Here is a 22,296-nt window from a genome sequence, read left to right as displayed (position 1 = left end):
AATGCCTTCAGCGGAAATAACAGAACCGAGAAATGTGACGGAGGAGGCATGAAAAGTGCACTTCTCAGCCTTCACAAAAAGACAATTCTCTAAAAGGCGCTGGAGGACACGTCGAACGTGCTGAACATGAATCTGGAGTGACGGTGAAAAAATCAGGATATCGTCAAGGTAAACGAAAACAAAGATGTTCAGCATGTCTCTCAGGACATCATTGACTAATGCCTGAAAGACAGCTGGAGCGTTAGCGAGGCCGAAAGGAAGAACCCGGTATTCAAAGTGCCCTAACGGAGTGTTAAACGCCGTCTTCCACTCGTCCCCCTCCCTGATGCGCACGAGATGGTAAGCGTTACGAAGGTCCAACTTAGTGAAAAACCTGGCTCCCTGCAGGATCTCGAAGGCTGAAGACATAAGAGGAAGCGGATAACGATTCTTCACTGTTATGTCATTCAGCCCTCGATAATCTATGCAGGGGCGCAGAGACCCGTCCTTCTTCTTGACAAAAAAAAACCCCGCTCCGGCGGGAGAGGAGGAGGGGACTATGGTACCGGCGTCAAGAGCTACAGACAAATAATCTTCGAGAGCCTTACGTTCGGGAGCCGACAGAGAGTATAGTCTACCCCGGGGGGGGGGGGGGGGGGGGTGGTTCCCGGAAGGAGATCAATACTACAATCATACGACCGGTGTGGAGGAAGAGAGGTGGCCCTGGACCGACTGAACACCGTGCGCAGATCGTGATATTCCTCCGGCACCCCTGTCAAATCACCAGGCTCCTCCTGTGAAGAAGAGACAGAGGAAACAGGAGGGATAGCAGACATTAAACATTTCACATGACAAGAGACGTTCCAGGAGAGGATAGAATTACTAGACCAATTAATGGAAGGATTATGACAAACTAGCCAGGGATGGCCCAAAACAACAGGTGTAAAAGGTGAACGAAAAATTAAAAAAGAAATGGTTTCACTATGATTACCAGAAACAGTGAGGGTTAAAGGTAGCGTCTCACGCTGAATCCTGGGGAGAGGACTACCATCCAGGGCGAACAAGGCCGTGGGCTCCTTTAACTGTCTGAGAGGAATGTCATGTTCCCGAGCCCAGGTCTCGTCCATAAAACAGCCCTCCGCCCCAGAGTCTATTAAGGCACTGCAGGAAGCTGACGAACCGGTCCAGCGTAGATGGACCGACAAGGTAGTGCAGGATCTTGAAGGAGAGACAGGAGTAGTAGCGCTCACCAGTAGCCCTCCGCTTACTGATGAGCTCTGGCCTTTTACTGGACATGAAGTGACAAAATGACCAGCGGAACCGCAATAGAGACAGAGGCGGTTGGTGATTCTCCGTTCCCTCTCCTTAGTCGAGATGCGGATACCTCCCAGCTGCATGGGCTCAGCACCCGAGCCGGCAGAGGAAGATGGTAGTGATGCGGAGAGGGGGGCAACGGAGAACGCGAGCTCCTTTCCACGAGCTCGGTGACGAAGATCAACCCGTCGCTCAATGCGAATAGCGAGTTCAATCAAGGAATCCACGCTGGAAGGAACCTCCCGGGAGAGAATCTCATCCTTTACCTCTGCGCGGAGACCCTCCAGAAAACGAGCGAGCAAAGCCGGCTCGTTCCAGCCACTGGAGGCAGCAAGAGTGCGAAACTCAATAGAGTAGTCTGTTATGGATCGATTACCTTGACATAGGGAAGACAGGGCCCTGGAAGCCTCCTCCCCAAAAACAGATCGATCAAAAACCCGTATCATCTCCTCCTTAAAGTCCTGATACTGGTTAGTACACTCAGCCCTTGCCTCCCAGATTGCCGTGCCCCACTCACGAGCCCGTCCAATAAGGAGAGATATGACGTAGGCGACACGAGCAGTGCTCCTGGAGAAAGTGTAGGGCTGGAGAGAAAACACAATATCACACTGGGTGAGGAACGAGCGGCATTCAGTGGGCTCCCCAGAGTAACACGGCGGGTTATTGATTCTGGGCTCCGGAGATTCGAAAGCCCTGGAAGTGGCCGGTGGATCGAGGCGGAGATGGTGAACCTGTTCTGTGAGGTTGGAGACTTGGGTGGCCAGGGTCTCAACGGCATGTCGAGCAGCAGACAATTCCTGCTCGTGTCTGCCTAGCATCGCTCCCTGGATCCCGACGGCTGAGTGGAGAGGATCCGAAGTCGCTGGGTCCATTCTTGGTCGGATTCTTCTGTTACGGTGCGTGAATGAGGACCCAAAAGCGAATTAACTTAAACAGAGCTTCTTTAATTACCAAACATAGGTAGGCTCAGACGGACCGGCAGATTCCGACAGGACAAGACAAGGTTACAGCAAACATGACGACAGTCTGGTTCAGGCATGAAACACAACAAACAAGAATCCGACAAGGACAGGAGCAGGAACAGAGAGAGATATAGGGACCTAATCAGAGGGAAAAAGGGAACAGGTGGGAAAAGGGGTGACGAGGTGGTTAGGAGGAGACAAGGCACAGCTGGGGGAAAGAGGGGGAGAAAAGGTAACCTAACAACGACCAGCAGAGGGAGACAGGATGAAGGGAAAGGACAGAGACAAGACACAACATGACAGTACATGACAGAAACTTCCCAAATAAAGGTGTGCCAAACTTTTAGTGTCATACCCAAGAAGACTCGAGGCTGTAATCGCTGTCAAAGGTGCTTCAACAAAGTACTGAGTGATACTTCAGTTTTTTATTTGTAATAAATTTGCAAAAATATCTAAAAACCTGTTTTTGCTTTGTCAACATGGGATATTGTGTGTAGATTGATGAGGGGGGGAAACAATTTAATACATTTTAGAATAAGGCTGTAACTTAACAACATGTGAAATACTTTCCGAATGCACTGTGTATATGTGTGTATATATATATATCAAATTTTTTTTGGGGGGGGGGAAACTCAATATACTGTAAAATGACAAAAAAAATCAAAATTGTGTAGAAATGATAATGGACCTACATTCATAAAGTTTCCAGCTCGCTAATAATCACCGAAATGCAAGCTGGACAGTCAGAGAGCATAGAAAATTCAAAAAATTATGGATAGACAATTTTTTGCCAATTTGGACATTTAAGACTAACTGGGCCTGATGGGATAGCAGAGCTGCTCTTTTCTGTCCATATATATGTAGTTCTCTTGGGTGGGATCAAGGAGGGAGGGCGTGGTTAGATCAATACATTTCTCTGATTAAATGTGGCTTTAAATGTAATTTCAAATGTGCTCTAGGGCATTGGTTCCCAACCTTTTTTGGTTACTGTACCACCAACTGAATTTTGCTTTGCCCGGAGCACCCCTGAAGTACCCCCTCATGTGCATTTTACCCATAGGCCCATGGTCTCATGAGTCTTCTCAAGTACCCCCTGTGGATAGACCAAGTACCCGTAGGGGTCCTAGTACCCCTGGTTGGGAACCACATGATTTTATTTTAAACTAACTTTAGAAGGATAAAAGAGAACTAAGAAATTAGATAAGATAGTAGATGACTATAAAGTCAATAATATTAGATTAATAGGGAGGGGTGGGGGAGAGGACACGGACCGGATTGGGGTAACGTTTAGAGCAGGTATTCCCAAACTGGGATACCCTCAGGGGTATGCGCAATGCCGTCAGGGGTATGTCAAATAAAAATGTGATTCACATTAAAACATAATTCACATATTCATATTTTTTCAATGTTTTTTTTCTTCACGTTTTCAAACGGTACATTTATATTTTCCAACAGGACTTCTCGCCTGATTAGCCTCGTTTCACTGCCCAAAAATACAATTAAACCGTCTAGTGTTCAACAAAATAACAACACAATGTCATATACAGGTAGCAAAGTCAAATAATTAACATCCAATCACATTAACCGTTACTCTCTCACGGGAAACCTTCACTCTTGCACAGACATTTAGAAACGAAACATGACAATTAGAAAAATAAGCCACGGGAGTTTTTTGAGCGAGAATAAAGACGACTTTTGAGTAGTGAAACATGTATAAAAGCAACAGATACCATTAATAAGAAGGGGCTAGAAGAGTCTTATATGGTGAGCTACCAAGTGGCTAGGACAGGCAAGCCCCATACTATTGTGGAGGACATAATTATTCCTGCTGCCACGGATATGGCTGGGACAATGCTGGGGGGAAAAGACCAAAAAAACTATACAGACAATATCTTCATCAAACAACACTGTTTCAGGACGCATCAGTGACATGGCAGGAGATGTTTTGAAACAATTACTGCTTCGCATACAAGCCAGTGAGTTCTATACATTACAGCTGGATGAGTCAACAGACGTGGCGGGCCTGGCACAGCTCCTGGTATATGTCCGTTATGTTTATGGGGGGTCAATTAAGGAAAACATCCTCTTCTGCAAACCACTGGAAACCAGGACAACAGGAGAGGATATTTATAAAGTACTGGACAACTTTGTGACATCAAATGGACTTTGGTGGTCAAGATGTGTTGGTATCTGTACTGATGGCGCAAAAGCCATGACAGGGAGACGTAGTGGAGTGGTAACGCGTGTGCAAGCAGTTGCTCCCGATGCCACATGGGTACACTGCAGCATCCACCGAGAGGCTCTTGCTGCCAAGGGAATGTCTGACAGCTTGAAAGACGTTTTGGACACTACAGTGAAAATGGTTAACTTTGTTAAAGCAGGGCCCTTGAACGCTCATGTATTTTCTGCATTATGCAGAAATGGGCAGCAACCATGTAACGCTTTTACAACATACAGAAAGAAGTGCGCTGGTTATCAAGGGGCGAAGTATTGACACGTTTTTTCACTTGTCTGACCGCTTGCATAATGACGAGTTTCTCTCGCCTGAATGATCTGAATCTAGGATTACAGGGACTCTCCGCAACTATATTCAATGTGCGGGACAAAATTGAGGCTATGATTAAGAAGTTGGTGCTCTTCTCTGTCTGCATTAACAAGGACAACACACAGGTCTTTCCATCATTGTATGATTTTTTTTTGTGTGCAAATGAACTCAAGCTTACGGACAATGTCAAATGTGATATAGCGAAGCACCTGAGTAAGCTTGTTGCGCAATTACGCAGGTACTTTCTCGAAACGGATGACACAAACAACTGGATTCGTTATCCCTTTCATGCCCTGCCTCCAGTCCACTTACCGATATATGAAGAAGAGAGCCTCATCGAAATTGCAACAAGCTGTTCTGTGAAAATTGTATTTAATCAGAAGTCGCTGCCAGATTTCTGGATAGGGCTGCACTCAGAGCTTCTTGCCTTGGCAAATCGCGCTGTTAAGACACTGATTCCCTTTGCAAACACATACCTATGTGAGAGTGGATTCTCGGCCCTCACTAGCATAAACTAAATACAGGAACAGACTGTGTGTGGAAAATGATTTAATAAGACAGACTCTCTCCAATACAACCCAACATTGCAGAGTTATGTTCATCCTTTCGAGCACACCCTTCTCATTAACCTGAGGTGAGTTATTGTCACGCCCTGACCGTAGAGAGCCTTTTAATGTCTCTATTTGGTTTGGTCACGATGTGATTTGGGGTGGGCATTCTATGTTTCGTTTTCTATGATTTGGTGTTTCTATGTTTTGGCCGGGTATGGTTCTCAATCAGGGACAGCTGTCTATCGTTGTCTCTGATTGGGAACCATACTTAGGTAGCCCTTTTCCCCTCCTTTCTTTGTGGGAAGTTAACTTTGTTTGATGGCACATAGCCTTAAGCGGCACGGTTTGTTTTGGTATTGTTTAGTTGGTGACATCTACTATTGAAAGTATGTATGCTCACCACGCTGCACCTTGGTCCTCTTCTTTTAACGGCCGTGACAGTTATTCACAGTTTTTGATGAACAGATAAGGTTTTATATGTAAGATGGCTAAATAAAGAGAAATTATTGATTATCATTTGTGCCCTAGTCCTATAAGAGCTCTTTGTCACTTCCCACGAGCCGGGTTGTGAGAAATTCACACTCATTCTTATGTTTAATAAATGTATTGTATAGTGTGTGTGGCAGGCTTACAATGATGGCAAAAAACAACATTTGAGAGTGCGCTGACCCTGGTGCTAGAGGGGGTACGCAGCTGGAGGTTGAATGTTTGAAGGGGTACGGGACTATAAAAAGTTTGGGAACCACTGGTTTAGAGGATAAGAACCCGTATTAGGGTAAGGGTAGCAAATAGGGGGAAGGGTTAGTTATATTAATTATTATACAGTTTAGTGCTAAAGGGATAAATAGCATGTTTAAGATAGTTGTTGTAGGCCCTAAATAAATGTAAAGTAGGGAAATTAAAGATAGGTAGTAGCCTATCTAAAATATAAGTTAAGTGAAAACGAAATCAAATATAAAGAGGAAAAGATGGTCATGTGTGGTTGGAGTCAGTTCTGTTTGGCTTGGTGGGGCTATATTAGAGAGAGGGGTTTGTGTTGGTTGAAATTTTGACAGTGAGGAAATATAACACATTTTCAGTGCAGCCCTCTAGACCTCGTTAAAGACCTGATGCGGCATCCTAGGGCAACATGAGTTTGACACATCTAGAATCTCTTTCCCAACATGTTTCACTGAATTGGAGATGCAATAAAATATAATAAAATGTGTTGATTCTGAAAGCTGTGGCACTACCTTTTTTGAAAACGGTCCCCACCAGAAAAAGTGGATCATGGAGTCTGTGCAATGTATACTATAATGAGCAGCTCTCTGAAACGGAATGCATGTCACTTCCATCTACAGCCTTATGTATGATATTCAATCTACGAGATCATTCCTACACTACAGACTGCTACGTCTTCTATGCTGAGCCTGTGGCAATTCCATGTCTGTGTGGACTACAATGCAGCCGCAGACCAAATCCAAGCAGTGACGCATTGCAGGTACAAACCCACCAATCAGAGCTAGCTATTTCATCCAACTACGTCTTGTACTTTTTCACTGACTAGCAGAAAGTATACATGCGCACTTAGCTAGTTCAGTATGCTACAGGCACTTTTTTGTTTAGATATTGGGATATAAATTAATGTCGGGGAAATATTTACAGAGTCGAGGTCATTTTACATTTCATATCATTTTTGAATGCTAATAAATGCGTGATTTTACTAATTGAGAAAATGACGAGAAACGAAGTTGGCGGAGGGATAGCACATGGGGGAGGAGTTAAAGAACAACCGTTAAAGGCGCGTCAAACTGTCTGCCAGACAGTGCGTTCTGCGAGGTTGCAAAGTTAGCGACACAAAAATTGTTTTCTATATCCCGCTGTTACTCGGTATATCGCAATGGTAAGTGAAGCAAATCACGTTATTTCTCGTTTATGTTTCAGCGTTTATCCTTACGTCTTTTTCTTGACAAATGAGTGGTTGCTTGACAGCCATACTGCGTTTGAATGGCCAAACCTTGTTTTGTCGCCGCGGAAATTAATTCATAGGTACCGGCATTGTCGTGAGTCAGTTACTAAAGAAATCTAATCTCTTAGTATTATACGAACTGGTAGTCACTGCAATGTTGATTGTTATATTAGCCAGCTAACTGGTTAGAGAAGACTTAACGTTAGCAAAGATTACCGCCAATTTGCTGTAGCTAGGTAACGCTTTCATTTACAATGTAATCAACCTTGTAGGCATCAAAACGAGAGCGACCTGGCTAGGTCAAATAGGGGTACCTGGCTAACATGCGAACTACTTGAGATGTTAGCTACAGTAACTAGATAACTTTAACAGTTACTGCAACTAGCTAGCTAACGTCATATGGATCACGGCCGATAGAAAAGCTAACTTTACGTAGCTAAAGTAACGTTAGCTAATGTTTCCGTGGACCTTCGTCTTGGCGATGCTCTCGCAAGTCAGCAAAAATGTGACTATTTTACTTAGTTTCCAGGAGTGTTTTTTTTTTTTATAGCTAGTTTGCTAACTATTAACCCAGCCACTCAAGGGTTGAAGTATAGATCATGCTAAAGTTAATCTATGGTTGAAGGTTGCTTCTGGCATTGGGTAACAAGCTGGATAGGAAATGTTAGTTAATTACGTTCTAGCTTCATAGCTAGCAGTAGCTATATGCAGTTCTGAATGTTGGCTAATGTGACTATACATAACTGCAGCATAACGTTAGCTCTGGCCATCTACGAAGTTAAGGTTGACTCAGTAGTCAACTAGTCTTAGCTACTTCACATGTGGCCCAGTTTTAAATTCCCTCTCCTTTCCCCCCAGGCTGATCAGCTAACAGAGGAGCAGATTGCCGGTAAGACAGCATTGTATTCATCTGGTCCCTACCCTGACACGTGGCCCACTGTGGCTCCCCCCACCTACCCGGCATTGGATTTATATTTTTGCCTTTTAAGGCTTTCGTTGGACAAGCTGGTCATAAAACAAGAATTAGACAGGCCTTAAACCCAAGTCTACAGGACTCACTCATGGAACGTGACACACTTTGCATTTTTATGGTTTCGTAGTCACAAATGATGTAATCAGAAAGTGATCATAAGGTCCCATGCCTTGATCAACTGCCAGACTGTGCTGGCGGCAGCCTTTGACATGGGTGTGTCCTCTCGCTGTTGAATGGAATGCGGCTAGCTAGTTAATGACAGGAATGCTGACAATCGTGCCTTTTCCGCCAGTAAAAATAAACTCTTGCCATAAATGCCGGTATCGAGGAACTTAAACTGGTGTGGTCTTCTGAGATTTCCCTGTAGTGGCTCTCCCCTCCAGGACAGTGATGAATCATGGGGAAGTCATGCCTCGGTTATAGTGGTTTTCACTTCACTAGCCACTTAAGTTGACATGACACCTGTTTTGGTTTTCAGCTTTCAGAAAATGCTGACGGATTTATTTTATAGTGGTGTAAAAAGAAGCACATTTTACTGCTAACTGCTTAGACCCAAAATAAGGCTGTAGAAACGGACTGTTAGTCAACCTTTCCCTCTTCCCCTGATACTATGCATGCATACAAGTACTACACTTTTTTCATTAAGAGCTTAATGGAAACGAGCTGGCTTTTGTTTTACAGTCAATTCTATTATTGAGCATGCAATTTGTACATTTCAAACATTGCCAAAATGCAACTCGTGGAACCCTTGTCTAAACTGTGACTAATGCCAGCAGTTACAGATTAGTCTACTGAAGAGGTGGAATCTAATAGCAACTATGATGGTTTTTTTAATGACTAGGAAAGTTGCTATGAAAACCAATAACATGCTGGTTAGTGGCATGAGGAAGTCTGTATAAAATTGTTTCTATGGCTGGGTTTTCACATGGAAGCCTGTGCATTTGACTAGGAGGGTTGCTTTACGAGTTGATAATGAGAAGTAAAAATGGGTCCTTTATAATTGTGGCCACATGTTAACACGTGATAGCATTTCAAGTTATTTGTTGTGCAGTGACTGGGCTTACAAAAGCAGATTTCACCCCAGTAGGCTTTTTGAGGAGCTACTCGGGCTGTTGGACAAATCATTGGCTATTTCTTTCCAAACTAGGCTCTGTTTGTGTGTTAAATAAAATGCATGACGACTAACAAATACACACGTGCCAATTTAATGCCACAATTATGAAAAATAACCTATAGGCTGATAAGCATGGCTGGTCAAATGTATTTTTCAGTGGTTAACCACTAACATCCCTATTGGTGTAAGCTTTCAAAGTGTAAATCCTGGTTCATGGTGTTTGCTGAGGACATGCTACCTATCTAGAGCATCATTTGAAAATTGTCATTTGTAGGCAAGTGTCCCCTGACATACTGTTTTGTACAGTGTATTTCAAAGGTCTTCCCTAACTTTTAGGCTTATTTTTCTGTTTGGTATAGTGGAGGCAATTAGGGTGTTTTTGTTTGTAGACCCATAAGGGTTTCTTGACAGTGGCAGAAAGTATTTATTACCCAGTACCCCTGCAACAAAGTAATTTCAACTGCAGGCCACGTCTTGGTTTTCACAACTGACAAGCTGCTGCATGCCGCAACTGCTCAACAAAGCTCCTGGCAAACAGCTTGTCATTCATTCTGCTTCCTATCCTGCCTTTGCTGTTTGTTCATGCCGTCGGTCCTTTGTGTGTAAACAAACGGAGCAGTCGGTGTTGGAACACCCAAACGCTTATGGTAATGCAGCTAGCTGGTTTGTCATCTGGAACATGAGTGACGTATTACGTTTTGGGTGTTGAGCTGACAGGGTTCAGGGTGGGGTGTATTGATGCAGAGTTTTCGAGGAGTTGATATTTATTCAGAACAAATTCTCCCTGTTAATGTTGAGGTTAATAGTGCCTTTTTTCTCCCCCCCCCCCCCCCCCCCAAAAGTATCTGTTTCCTGTGTCACGTCTTCCTCTTGAACTGCCAACTGTGGACCTCACTGTTTGTTTCACTCTCTGCAGAGTTCAAAGAGGCTTTCTCGCTCTTTGATAAGGATGGCGACGGCACCATCACCACCAAAGAGCTGGGAACCGTAATGCGCTCTCTGGGCCAGAACCCCACAGAGGCTGAGCTGCAGGACATGATCAACGAGGTGGACGCTGATGGTGAGGAGCCAGCTCTGACGCAACACCTCTTATGGCACTACACACAAGATATTCTTTAAGCCCGTTTGTTCCCTCTCCAGGTAATGGAACGATAGACTTCCCAGAGTTCCTGACCATGATGGCGAGAAAGATGAAGGACACAGACAGCGAGGAGGAGATCAGAGAAGCGTTCCGTGTCTTTGACAAGGTAACACTCCCATCTGCCTTCGTCCTGACAACGTTTGGGTTAGTGCTCTTCAACCAACGTGTGCTCTGCTCTAGGATGGGAACGGTTACATAAGTGCTGCTGAGCTGCGCCATGTGATGACAAACCTCGGGGAGAAGCTGACCGATGAGGAAGTTGACGAGATGATCCGAGAAGCAGACATTGATGGAGATGGCCAGGTCAATTATGAAGGTTGGTACACAATATGAATTAAACGGATGGAAGAACCCACTTTTGGACATAGAAAGAGTAACATTGGCTCTTTATTTCTCTCCCTTGCAGAGTTCGTACAAATGATGACGGCGAAGTGAAGGCCTTGTACAGATGTTGTATAAATAATTTGCCTTTTTTTCTGTGGAATTTATCTGTAAAATCTTAATATCCCCCCTCCCTGCTGTCCAAAGGAACTGCATGTAAACTGCATAGGCTCCGAGTCCCCATGTCCCTTTCTTTTGCTGTCCTCGTGTTTTGGAGTGACGGTGTGGTTGTACAAACGGGTGCCTGTCGCAGCCCCAGGGGTTGGCGAGCGCTTAGAATCGTCACGTCGGCTCCGTTCTGGATGCGTGGCAACATTGGTGACCTGTCACTTGGGGCAGCTATGTTGCCATGGAAATGGCCTAGAGGAGTAACACTGCATGGACTACGGACAAAGTGTATATGGAAATCTCTCAGCATTGCACTACTGCAAAGAATTTTAAACTACACAGGTGTATCTTGTAGGTACACTTAAACTCTTTTTGTATCTGCTGTTCTTTACCAGAAAATTACTTTGTTTTAATCTTACTATGCTTTTTAATGTTTTACTCACTACTTTTTATGGCCTTTGGCCATGCTTCAAATAATCCATTCCAAGTTGTATATTTTTGTTTTCCAATAAAATTTACAATTTACCCAGATTTGAAAATTGTCTTTTCTCAACCGTAATGGATTGTTGCCGTTGTGTAATAGTGATCTTTTGTATGAAGGAAAGCTGTTTGTTTTGATAAACATTAATTTTTGCATAGGCCTTGATATTTACTAAAGTGATCAGGTAAATTCCATGAGCACAGAATGTCTTAGCCAATGCCTCATAACATTCAGCTAAGCTCTGATCAAATTTGTAGTCCTTTAAAAATAAATTGACTTGATGGATCAAAGGATTATATTTCTAATATTAGTTTATCAATTTACTGTCCAGGTCTTTTGCTAACTGGCGTCATCTGATCATATTGGCTTGGTATGAGGCAGAAGTTGACTGCCTCGTGTCTTTGGCACAAGTCTTTATCACGAGATGCTTGAATCGCAGGTATGCATGTTGGCACTAAGGCTGTAATTGGAACAGCGCTCATTTGTTAAATGTTGAATTTGTTAATTTGCAGAGATGCTAAGTTTGAAGATGAAATAAAGCTATTGTGTAACTCACCTGTGCTTCTTGATCCTCTGTACAGTTAGTCACCATGCAGGGTGACCAGAAGTTCTAGTTATTAACGGTCAATCAGGAATTACCATACAGCACTTTGACGAGTGGGCCTGGAAAGGTTGCTCTTTGCCAGCAAGGCAATAGGATTACTCACAATAACGTACTTTTGAGAACCCCAAGTATTATGATCAACGTGTGTACTTCACAAAGTGCACAAATGCATTTGACACCTGTTTCTCACCTTGAGAGGCTAGTATATGGTGAGAACAGTTCTAAAAATGATCAACTTGTTTTTCCTTCTCAGTAAGGTGTTGAATGTGTGACTTATACAGTTTAATGAGATGCAAATCTGCAGATGGTCTTGACAGATTTGACGAGATTAAACATTGGATCGTGTGTTCCTTTTTTAGTCTTACATTGTGCCGACCCAGAAGATTTGATCTTGCTCTCCGAGGCCAAAGTGAGTTAAGTCTAATCAGGTCAATACCCCCAAGGCCGTGGGCAAATGAAGGCTCCTCAGAGGAAGGTGAGGATTATCAGTGAATTTCATAAATGAGAAACATTAAAGTTAACCTTTTTAGATAATACTATACCAAATATAATGGTCACCAAATAATTTAAACACTTTTGAAATAAAGGTCTACATTAGCCTCAGCAGCACTCTGTAGGGTCGCACCAGCTAGCTTCCATCCTATTCTGGTTACATTGACTTCAATACGAAACCTAGGAGGCTCATGGTTCTCACCCCCTTCCATAGACTTACATAGTAATTATGACAACTTCAGGAGGATGTTGCAGCATAAGCTCTTGCAGCATGAACTGACATGTCCTAATCAAAGGATCAGATAATGAATATAGTACTGAAAGCATAAGCTAGCTAGCACTGCAGTGCATAAAGTGTGGTGATTATTTCACTCAGAGAAAGACAGTATTTGAACAGTTGTGAAAATTTCAAGAGAAGCGAGAGGGAGCTTGGTTGTATTTTTTAAACTTTCACTTAGCTAGTGGATAGCCAACACTGGAACTCAAAGTCAAAGGAAGCTTTTGGTTTTATTAATTTATTGCCACTGGGGCCAGCCGTTGTAACTGATATACTGCTTTCTGACTGTACACCGTACTGCGTGATTGTAGCGGGTTTACTAACATGTTAGTTCTAGTATGTTGACTATGACATGACAATCATGTAGGCTGTGTGTGGCTGTTAGCGGTCATGATATTAAAATACCAAGTATTAAGGTTTGGAAAGGTTTTTTTGACTGGTCACAGACAGCTGATGTGATTGAAGTCCACAATTGAAGGGAAAAGGTGAGAGGAGAGCCCATAGATAGTTGCAAATTATATATTCAACGAGCAGTGATCATGTTGTTTTTATGTGGCTGCTATGAAAATGAACTGTGTTTGTGTGTGATCAGCGGTGTATTCACTATGCCGATTCTGTTGAAAAATTTAAATAGTCCGGATAGCCATATGATTAATTGTTCAGCAGTCTTATGACTTGGGGGTAGAATCTGTTAATGAGTCTTTTGGACCTAGACTTGGCACTCTGGTACTGTTAGCCGTGCGGTAGCAGAGAGAACAGTCTACGATTCATGTAGTAGCCTAAACCTAGCGATTGACAGTCATCCAATATGCTGATATAGAAATAAGGCCATGCTCATAAAAAAATATATACAGTGGGGCAAAAAAGTATTTAGTCAGCCACCCATTGTGCAAGTTCTCCCACTTAAAAAGATGAGAGAGGCCTGTAATTTTCATCATAGGTACACTTCAACTATGACAGACAAAATGAGGGAAAAAAATCCAGAAACTCACATTGTAGGATTTTTAATTAATTTATTTGCAAATTATGGTGGAAAAAAGTATTTGGTCAATAACAAAAGTTTATCTCTAAACTTTGTTATATACCCTTTGTTGGCAATGACAGAGGTCAAACGTTTTCTGTAAGTCTTCACAAAGTTTTCACACACTGTTGCTGGTATTTTGGCCCATTCCTCCATACAGATCTCCTCTAGAGCAGTGATGTTTTGGGGCTGTTGCTGGGCAACACGGACTTTCAACTCCCTCCAAAGATTTTCTATGGATCTGGAGACTGGCTAGGCCACTCCAGGACCTTGAAATGCTTCTTACGAAGCCACTCCTTCGTTGCCCGGGCGGTGTGTTTGGGATCATTGTCATGCTGAAAGACCCAGCCACGTTTCATCTTCAATGCCCTTGGTGATGGAGGGAGGTTTTCACTCAAAATCTCACGATACATGGCCCCATTCATTCTTTCCTTTACACGGATCAGTCGTCCTGGTCCCTTTGCAGAAAAACAGCCCCAAAGCATGATGTTTCCACCCCCATGCTTCACAGTAGGTATGGTGTTCTTTGCATGCAACTCAGCATTCTTTGTCCTCCAAACACGACGAGTTGAGTTTTTACCAAAAAGTTATATTTTGGTTTCATCTGACCATATGACATTCTCCCAATCTTCTTCTGGATCATCCAAATGCTCTCTAGCAAACTTCAGACGGGTCTGGACATGTACTGGCTTAAGCAGGGGGACACGTCTGGCACTGCAGGATTTGAGTCCCTGGCGGCGTAGTGTGTTACTGATGGTAGGCTTTGTTACTTTGGTCCCAGCTCTCTGCAGGTCATTCACTAGGTCCCCACGTGTGGTTCTGGGATTTTTGCTCACTGTTCTTGTGATCATTTTGACCCCACGGGGTGAGATCTTGCGTAGAGCCCCAGATCGAGGGAGATTATCAGTGGTCTTGTATGTCTTCCATTTCCTAATAATTGCTCCCACAGTTGATTTCTTCAAACCAAGCTGCTTACCTATTGCAGATTCAGTCTTCCCAGCCTGGTGCAGGTCTACAATTTTGTTTCTGGTGTCCTTTGACAGCTCTTTGGTCTTGGCCATAGTGGAGTTCGGAGTGTGACTGTTTGAGGTTGTGGACAGGTGTCTTTTATACTGATAACAAGTTCAAACAGGTGCCATTAATACAGGTAACGAGTGGAGGACAGAGGAGCCTCTTAAAGAAGAAGTTACAGGTCTGTGAGAGCCAGAAATCTTGCTTGTTTGTAGGTGCCCAAATACTTATTTTCCACCATAATTTGCAAATAAATTCATTAAAAATCCTACAATGTGATTTTCTGGATTTTTTTTCTCATTTTGTCTGTCATAGTTGAAGTGTACCTATGATGAAAATTACAGGCCTCTCTCATCTTTTTAAGTGGGAGAACTTGCACAATTGGTGGCTGACTAAATACTTTTTTGCCCCACTGTATATCATCCTCCCTCATCTTAAACAGCACCAACCGCCACTGCCGCAGGCCCGATGATATTCCATTGTGAACTCTAAGGCTTCATGCCACAATGACTACCGTCCTGTAGCATCCGTAAGTGCTTTGAGAGGCTAGTTATGGCACACACCAACTCCATCATTCCAGACACCCTAAACCCACTCCAATTTGCATACTGCCCCAACAGATCCATAGACAACGCCATCTCAATTGCACTCCTCACTGCCCTCAAACACCTAGATAAGAGAAATACCTATATGACAATGCTGTTGCATTGGCTACATCTCAGCATTCAACACCATTGTCCCCTCCAAGCTCGTCACCAAGCTTAGGACCTTGGGGCTGAACACTTCCCTCTGCAACTGGATTGAGGACTTTCTGACGGGCCAACCCTGAGTGGTGAGGGTAGGCAACATCACCTCCGCCACACTGACCCTCAACACGGGGACCCCACAGGGGTGTGTACTTAGTCCCCTCCTGTACTCCCTGTTCACTCACGACTACAACACCATCATCCACGTCGACGGGACTGCAGTGGAGCTGGTCGAGAGCTTCAAGTTCCTCGGTGTCCAAATCACACACAAGTTCTGAAGTTCTACAGCTGTACCATTGAGAGCATCTTGACTGGCTGCATCACACCCACTCACATACAATCATCATATAGGCTGCTGCTACTCTGTTTCTCATATATCCTGATGCTTAGTCACCTTACCTCTATACATATCTACCTCTATCGCTCCAGTATCCCTGCACATTGTAAATATGGTACTGGAAATGGCCCTGTGTATAGTATGTGTACTTACTTTATCGTGTTCTTCTGATTTCTTAGATTATTTCTTATTGTGTGTTTTTGTTCTACCTTGTTATTTTTAGTTTTACATTGTTATTGATTAATGCATCGTTGGGGTTAGAGCTTGCAATAAAGGCCTTTCGCTGTACTTGTGCCTGTGACATTAAAAACATGAAACTTGAAACATGACATGAGACTCCCTTGACAAGCAGTGTAAACATGAATTCCTGGCTACTTGAAATCATATGCTCCATGTAGCTTAGCAACGGGGCAGAACATTTTGCTACTGCTCCCACAAATTTCTTAGCAGGCTCTCCAATCTAGATTATGTTTTTTAGTTCTGGTTCATAGTGTGTTGCACAGCACTTACACTGCATATCACTCAGCTGTATGTGCTATGAGGCGAAGAAAGTTTGGACTAAGCCACTAGAGACAAGTGCTTATAAGGGGGCCCCTTACTTGAGTTATTCAACCTAGCCATAACCCTCTGAGAAGAAATCTGATATAATGTTCAATAAGAACTACTAACTTTATTTTATGATGGGTTTTCATACATACATGATGTGTCTATATGACCGCCCAAGTTTGTTGGGTAGAAGTGTGCTATGCATCTAGTAATAGCTGCATACCACTCATTCTCACTGATACTCTGTGGCTGCGTTTAGACAGGCATCCCAATTCTGATCTGTTTTTCACAAAATGGTATTTTGACCAATCACATCAGATCTTTTTCAGAGCTGATCTGATTGGTCAAAATACCGATTAGTGAAAAAAATATCAGAATTGGGCTGACTGTCTAAGCACAGCCATTCACACTTATTTAAAAATCCAGATGGGATTACAACTAACCTGCCAAAAATTAGCTTAAAGATAATTGTCACACCATAACATATTATCCTATTGTGACATGCCACTAGGAAACCATTTATGACACATTTTTAACCTGGTCGTGCAGTAGGCCTGTGTGACGTTACAAAGGGAACACTGGCACAGTAACTATGACAATATTCATTTGTGTCATTATCAACATCTTAAACTTTGACCTGGGTCACACAGTGTCCGCTGCATCTCACAGTGTCAGCCTGTTGAAAAATGTATTGTTGCTGGGGCTGCTACTAGTAACAGTCACGGTCTGAGAAGCTGTAACTTTATCTCTGTGAGAGCAAACAGCCGACGGCGAAGTGCATACACACAGTACTGGGAAAACAATGACCGTAGGAAAAAATATGTCCAACGTTAGTGACATATCCCGCGATGATGCATCATGCAGGACAGAGGAGAGGGTAAGCTTGAGACTAGTCAGTGTAATTTTGTATCTTTGTCATGAGAAAAGAGGTTTGTTGAGAGCAGAAATAGCCTGTGAAGTGTTATCATCTTTGCAGTCAGGAGGAGTTGGCAGTCATAGGATATTATGACTGTACACTGAAGTTGGATTCAGTCTCTTGGCAAAGAAATACAGTAGCTATAGGTATTCATGACTAAAATGTAAAGGTAGATGTAGAAATAAATTAAGTCGGTTATTTTGTCACGTATTCCTAAAAATACAGTCCATAAACAAGCCTTTTGCCTGTATTACAAGCCTTTTTTACTGTTTGGTCTATCTTGCATCTACAGGGTAATGAGAAAGGGGACCAGTGTGACAGAGGCAGATGGTGGATGGGTACTTTGAAAGTAGGTATTTTCAGTGAGGGGAAACAACAACAGTTGGTTTCAGTCAAGCATCTTCACACAGTTCTACTATTAAGATTATGGAATTATGTAGAATTTATGTAATATTAAAATATTAGATAAAACTCTCTATCCAGTGCATTTAAAGATGATGCTGTCCAAAAATGCCTTCTCAATCTCCTTTTCCCATATATGCGGGAAATCATGTGTGCAGGAGATATAAAAATAAAAAAAAACATTTTCCTCTCATTCGCATCCCTCCAGGATACGCCCATCCCTGGGAGTTACCACATCCGGGACTTCATTGAGGAGGCTGGCCTGAACCCGGTCCGTAGGACGTATGGCTTTAAGGGTACGGGGAGAGACACCAAGATGCAGATGCGTAAGGGGGACTTGCTGCTGCCGGGAGCCTATTGCTTCACTGACTCCACCCAGGAGGCCCTCCAATGCCAGGCCTCCTACTCCTTTAAGAGCTGCCCCCGCCCAAAAAACTACACTCTGGGTATCCGCGACAAGGTGGGGAGAGGATGGGAAGGGGACAAGAGGAGGGGGACCAGGGGAGGTGGTGTGGTGTGGTGTGGGGGAAAGGAGATGGGGAGGCGTGGAGAAGGGGCTGTTATCAGCATTCATGTATCTTCTAATAATGAGGTTTTATTTATCATTTTAACCTGAATGTTTTATATTGTCCATCTTTGTCCAGGAAATAGACCTTTCACCATGCCACTACAATGTGACCCAGAAACCAGTGCCCAAGATACCCTGCAAGTAAGCACTCCTTGATATATGAATCATCCCCTTGATATCTTTTTCCTGTACAAATAACCACCTGACCTCTCCTTTCCAGTACCACACAACAGGTCTGGCCTCTTCTCTACAGCACCTATTCTCCTCTCGAACCACTCTCTCTCTCTTCTCTCCTTGCAGACACGTGATGTTTCGTTCGGCAGTGCAGCGTGCCAGCTTTCTGCCTGTGAGTATCTAGTCTCCACTAGCTATGACTAAGCCAATTACGTTGCCAACAAAGGCCTGCAGACCTACGTGTTTCAGTCGGTTTGGTTATGACACCCATAACCGAGTCTGTTTAGAGACCTACAGTATGTTATGGAGGTTACGGTATATTATCTCTGACCGCGTTTGATGCCTATTATGGCACTGTGTTGATCAATGTTTCATGTTCGGTTGCACTGTGTGTGCTGCAGTGTGCAGCAAGTGCGCACATATTTGAGCAGTGTTGGCAGCTCTCTCGCGTTAACAGAGAAGGAAATGTGTTGGGACATCTCAAGGGTGCCATTACTATGTAGTGGGGAGCTTTTTTCACCGCTAGTGGTGTGTCAGGGCTAGTCCAAAGCAAGTTTATTGTCAAAGGTTAAACAGTTCAACAAGTCCCGTGGCAATCATATTTGTAGCCACAGCCATTCAGACAGCTGTCTGCTTGACGAATTGAAGCAGGTTCGCCATATATCAGGGGGTCAAGGGTCACAGAGTCTTAATGTTTTACACTGAAAATAGTCAGCCAGCGAATCCCTATCAATCTCATTGAAATGAGCAACGGAGGATTTTTTTTGTATTTCTCTTTGCAGGCTCCAAATGTGAAATAGATTTTCACATATTCACATAGAAATATCCCCAGGGTTTAAGGCATTGCAAACCCAACAAAGAGGGGGGTTGTTTTTTTTCTCGTGATTTGACTTAATTTATTCATCCTCGGGCCTAAATGTGCCCCAGATTTGTTTGTGTGCACTGTGCAGTGTCTGTGCAGATGCAACTCCGAACAAACCATGTTTGGAGACTTTAATTCCGCTTTATTTTATTTATTCCTATCTGCGATCATCTATATAAAATCTTTATTGTTTGGCCATGGCCTCTGATAAAGTTTTGTGGTCGAAGAGAACAGCTCGGGGTATCTGCACTATGCACACGTGGCGTATCTATGGGAATAGAGGTGTCGAGGACCTTCGCTGCGGCATGGTCCTTCTTGACACACATAATTAATGTGCGGCATGGGCCAGTTATCTGTGCCACACCAGGAGAATGTGGCGCTCGCTCCGACAGCGGCGAAAAGTAGGCCAGGCGCCTTGCACAGAGGCAGATCACCAGGACAGCTCATCATGGGCAGGCGAGTGTGCTTTGGTCCTCTGTGTCCTTTCTAAAAGCTCCTGTGAAATACACCTGCATTAACACCGTCACCGCAGATCAGCTCCCCTGAGGGCTGGCGGGCAGGCGGGGGTGGGGGGGGGGATCAAGTGAACTTGCCCAGCGCAATCAAATGGCAAATAATGATAGCTATAGCTAGCTAGTCTGAGCTCAGGGACATAGAAAGGCTTCTTTTTTTCTTTTTTTCTTCCTCTTCTCTCGTTCTTTGTGCTATGAATCACCGCATCAGGAGGGCTAGGGATGGATTACTGGCTCAGCGACGTAAAAACGTTTTATGTCAGGAACGGGAAAGGCTAGGATAGGCTGTGTGCTATTTTCTGCTTGTGGCCAACACCGTGTGTTATAGTGGGCAGCAGGGGAAAATGAGAGCTGGGGGCTATTGAAATAAAGTAGTTTGAACCTCACGTAATTCATATAACGGATATGCCGTGGATCAAGTATAAATAAGGCATACAATATGAACTGCCTCACTGATCCAACTTCCAGCTTTAGACCTTGAATACTTACGCAATCGTGATTCGTGCCAGAAAATAATCCTCAAGACAACCATTCAACCGTGGTCCCTCTGAGCAGTTTTCTTTGCCTGTGTGAGTGAGTTAGCCTATTGTAAATAGTGAATCAAATGGTTCCTGTTTGTGTTCAGAGAGAGGGCCCTGCTCCTGGACATTACAACATGAGGACGGGCCCGACCATAGGAGTCACGTCCTGTTTCAGATCCACTGTGCCGCGTCTTCACAGTGTGCGGTCGGTGAGTGACGCGCACGCACACGCACACACACACACACACACACACACACACAGAGTCACCTTCATCACCATTGAGAGTAGTAACACTCTCCTAAGCATAATGTCACTTCAGATAGTTATAAAAATGTAAACAGTCATTTTTAATGCTTGGTATGGTATGCTATTCTCTCTCCCACAGTAATGATAGGTGAAGACCGAGCTAGCTGTGCTTTTAGTGAGTGTTTGTTTGTTGACCTTGTTTGGCAGAGGACTCCAGGACCGGGGACTTATGAGCCGTCCTGGCAGATGGGTCACCGTCTGGGGACGGAGGCCAACATGGGCAGGGCCCACGGTCTCTTCTTCCGCAATGTCTTCTAGATCGTCCAACAGTGTCATCCAGCCATCCCTTTTTATGACTCCCTAGTCCCCCCACTTCTACTGTCTGATAGAATGCACGTGACACTGGGTGATCATGTTGCTTATTTTCCCCCCGAGTAAAGAAAAAACCCTGATTTCGTTGTCAAATGCACTTGACTACATTTACCCACAAACGCATCTCTTACTATTGCCAGACACATAGGCCCACCATTATCAAAAACATTTGTTTTACCTTAGTCCATTTTTAGAGACACTAACCAGGGAAACTAAACAATATTAATCTGCATTGCAACGCTGGTTGTCTAAGGGCTGGATTCAATCCGTAGAAGATCGGCATTATAGCGGGATTGAAATTTAAAGCCAGTGTTTTCACGGAGACTGCATTCACGTTAAACGATGCATATCTCGGCTCTATCGAACATTTCCTAAAAACGTCCGATCTTCGGCACTACGGATTGAATCCAGCCCTTTGTACTTCTGCCTACCCCAGTTTGTCTCCCCTCTCTCTCTGCTGGCAGCCTGTCTGGCAGGCTGTTGTGCCTCCACACTATCTGCTGTGTTATGCACTCGTGAGTGAGGGGGGAAATGCAGTTCAGTCATCCATCACATGCACATAGCTGGCATGCTGCACATTCAACATTAGCGGAGCAGCCAGTGTCACACCACGAAAGGGCTATTCTTATCACTACCTATCCTTACTGTCAATGAAAAAGACTAACACGGGGTAATGTTGGACTCAGGTTACTCTAACATAGACCATAGCCTTGATAGGAATCAGGCCTGTGGAAGGTAGGCCAAGTAGTTGTGTTTAAAAAACAAACATTTTATTTTTATTTTTTACAATAGATCGTCTCGGTCCTGGATGCTCCGATTGTCTGAAACCACGTTACATTCTCATCAGATTGCTATGTGATAAAAAAATTAAATAAAAAAAATCAGGGAGTACTTGTTCTTGACGTCTTTCGAGACATCACTATGTATCTCACTCGTTCCATTGCCCTGCATAGATGTCAGTTCATAATGTCTGCATTCTCGCCATATTCCCAAATATATCCATAACGTCATTATCTTAGCACATCAGTTTAAACCTTCCAACACTTCACGTCCTTGTCTTCAGCTTGCGACACATACGAGTGGCTCAAGTGTTTCAAGTGCAGGGCTCTTATTGACGTTGTCATTGTGTAGGGGACTAAGGAGAACACTCTGAGGCTGACAGAAATACGTCCCTATAAGCCCGGTCCTGTA

The 22,296-nt window shown here is 43.7% G+C and overlaps 2 protein-coding genes across 4 annotated transcripts; both read left to right on the top strand.

The window, feature by feature from the left end:
* Positions 1–7,157: 7,157 nt before the first annotated feature.
* calm2a (calmodulin 2a (phosphorylase kinase, delta)) lies at positions 7,158–12,052 on the top strand. The gene is made up of 6 exons (XM_021608230.3): positions 7,158–7,233; positions 8,158–8,188; positions 10,303–10,446; positions 10,527–10,633; positions 10,708–10,843; positions 10,934–12,052. Exons 1-6 carry the CDS (start codon positions 7,231–7,233, stop codon positions 10,960–10,962), a joined length of 450 nt encoding a protein of 149 aa, XP_021463905.1. The 5' UTR covers positions 7,158–7,230; the 3' UTR covers positions 10,963–12,052.
* A 5,113-nt stretch (positions 12,053–17,165) lies between these two features.
* On the top strand, positions 17,166–21,990 carry stpg4 (sperm-tail PG-rich repeat containing 4). Of its 3 annotated transcripts, none has more exons than XR_016496596.1 (7): positions 17,166–17,408; positions 17,740–17,796; positions 18,058–18,309; positions 18,494–18,558; positions 18,638–18,763; positions 20,591–20,695; positions 20,941–21,185. XR_016496596.1 is itself a non-coding variant. In XM_021608227.3 (7 exons), the coding sequence occupies exons 1-7, from the start codon at positions 17,334–17,336 to the stop codon at positions 21,049–21,051; spliced, it is 711 nt and encodes a 236-aa protein (XP_021463902.1). In that variant the 5' UTR covers positions 17,166–17,333; the 3' UTR covers positions 21,052–21,990. The 3 variants fall into 3 exon arrangements, 2 of the variants coding, with proteins under 2 accessions (XP_021463902.1, XP_090093609.1); XM_021608227.3 differs by having other exon boundaries at positions 18,718–18,763; positions 20,941–21,990; XM_090237483.1 differs by lacking the exon at positions 17,166–17,408 and adding an exon at positions 17,470–17,593 and having other exon boundaries at positions 18,718–18,763; positions 20,941–21,990.
* The last annotated feature ends 306 nt before the right edge of the window (positions 21,991–22,296 follow it).

The sequence above is a fragment of the Oncorhynchus mykiss genome, chromosome 1 (assembly GCF_057628025.1).
Source record: "Oncorhynchus mykiss isolate SJ-2025 chromosome 1, ASM5762802v1, whole genome shotgun sequence".
Classification (NCBI taxonomy): domain Eukaryota; kingdom Metazoa; phylum Chordata; class Actinopteri; order Salmoniformes; family Salmonidae; genus Oncorhynchus; species Oncorhynchus mykiss.
The sequence above is the reverse complement of the archived record's forward strand: the minus strand, read 5'-3'. Positions and strand labels throughout refer to the sequence as shown.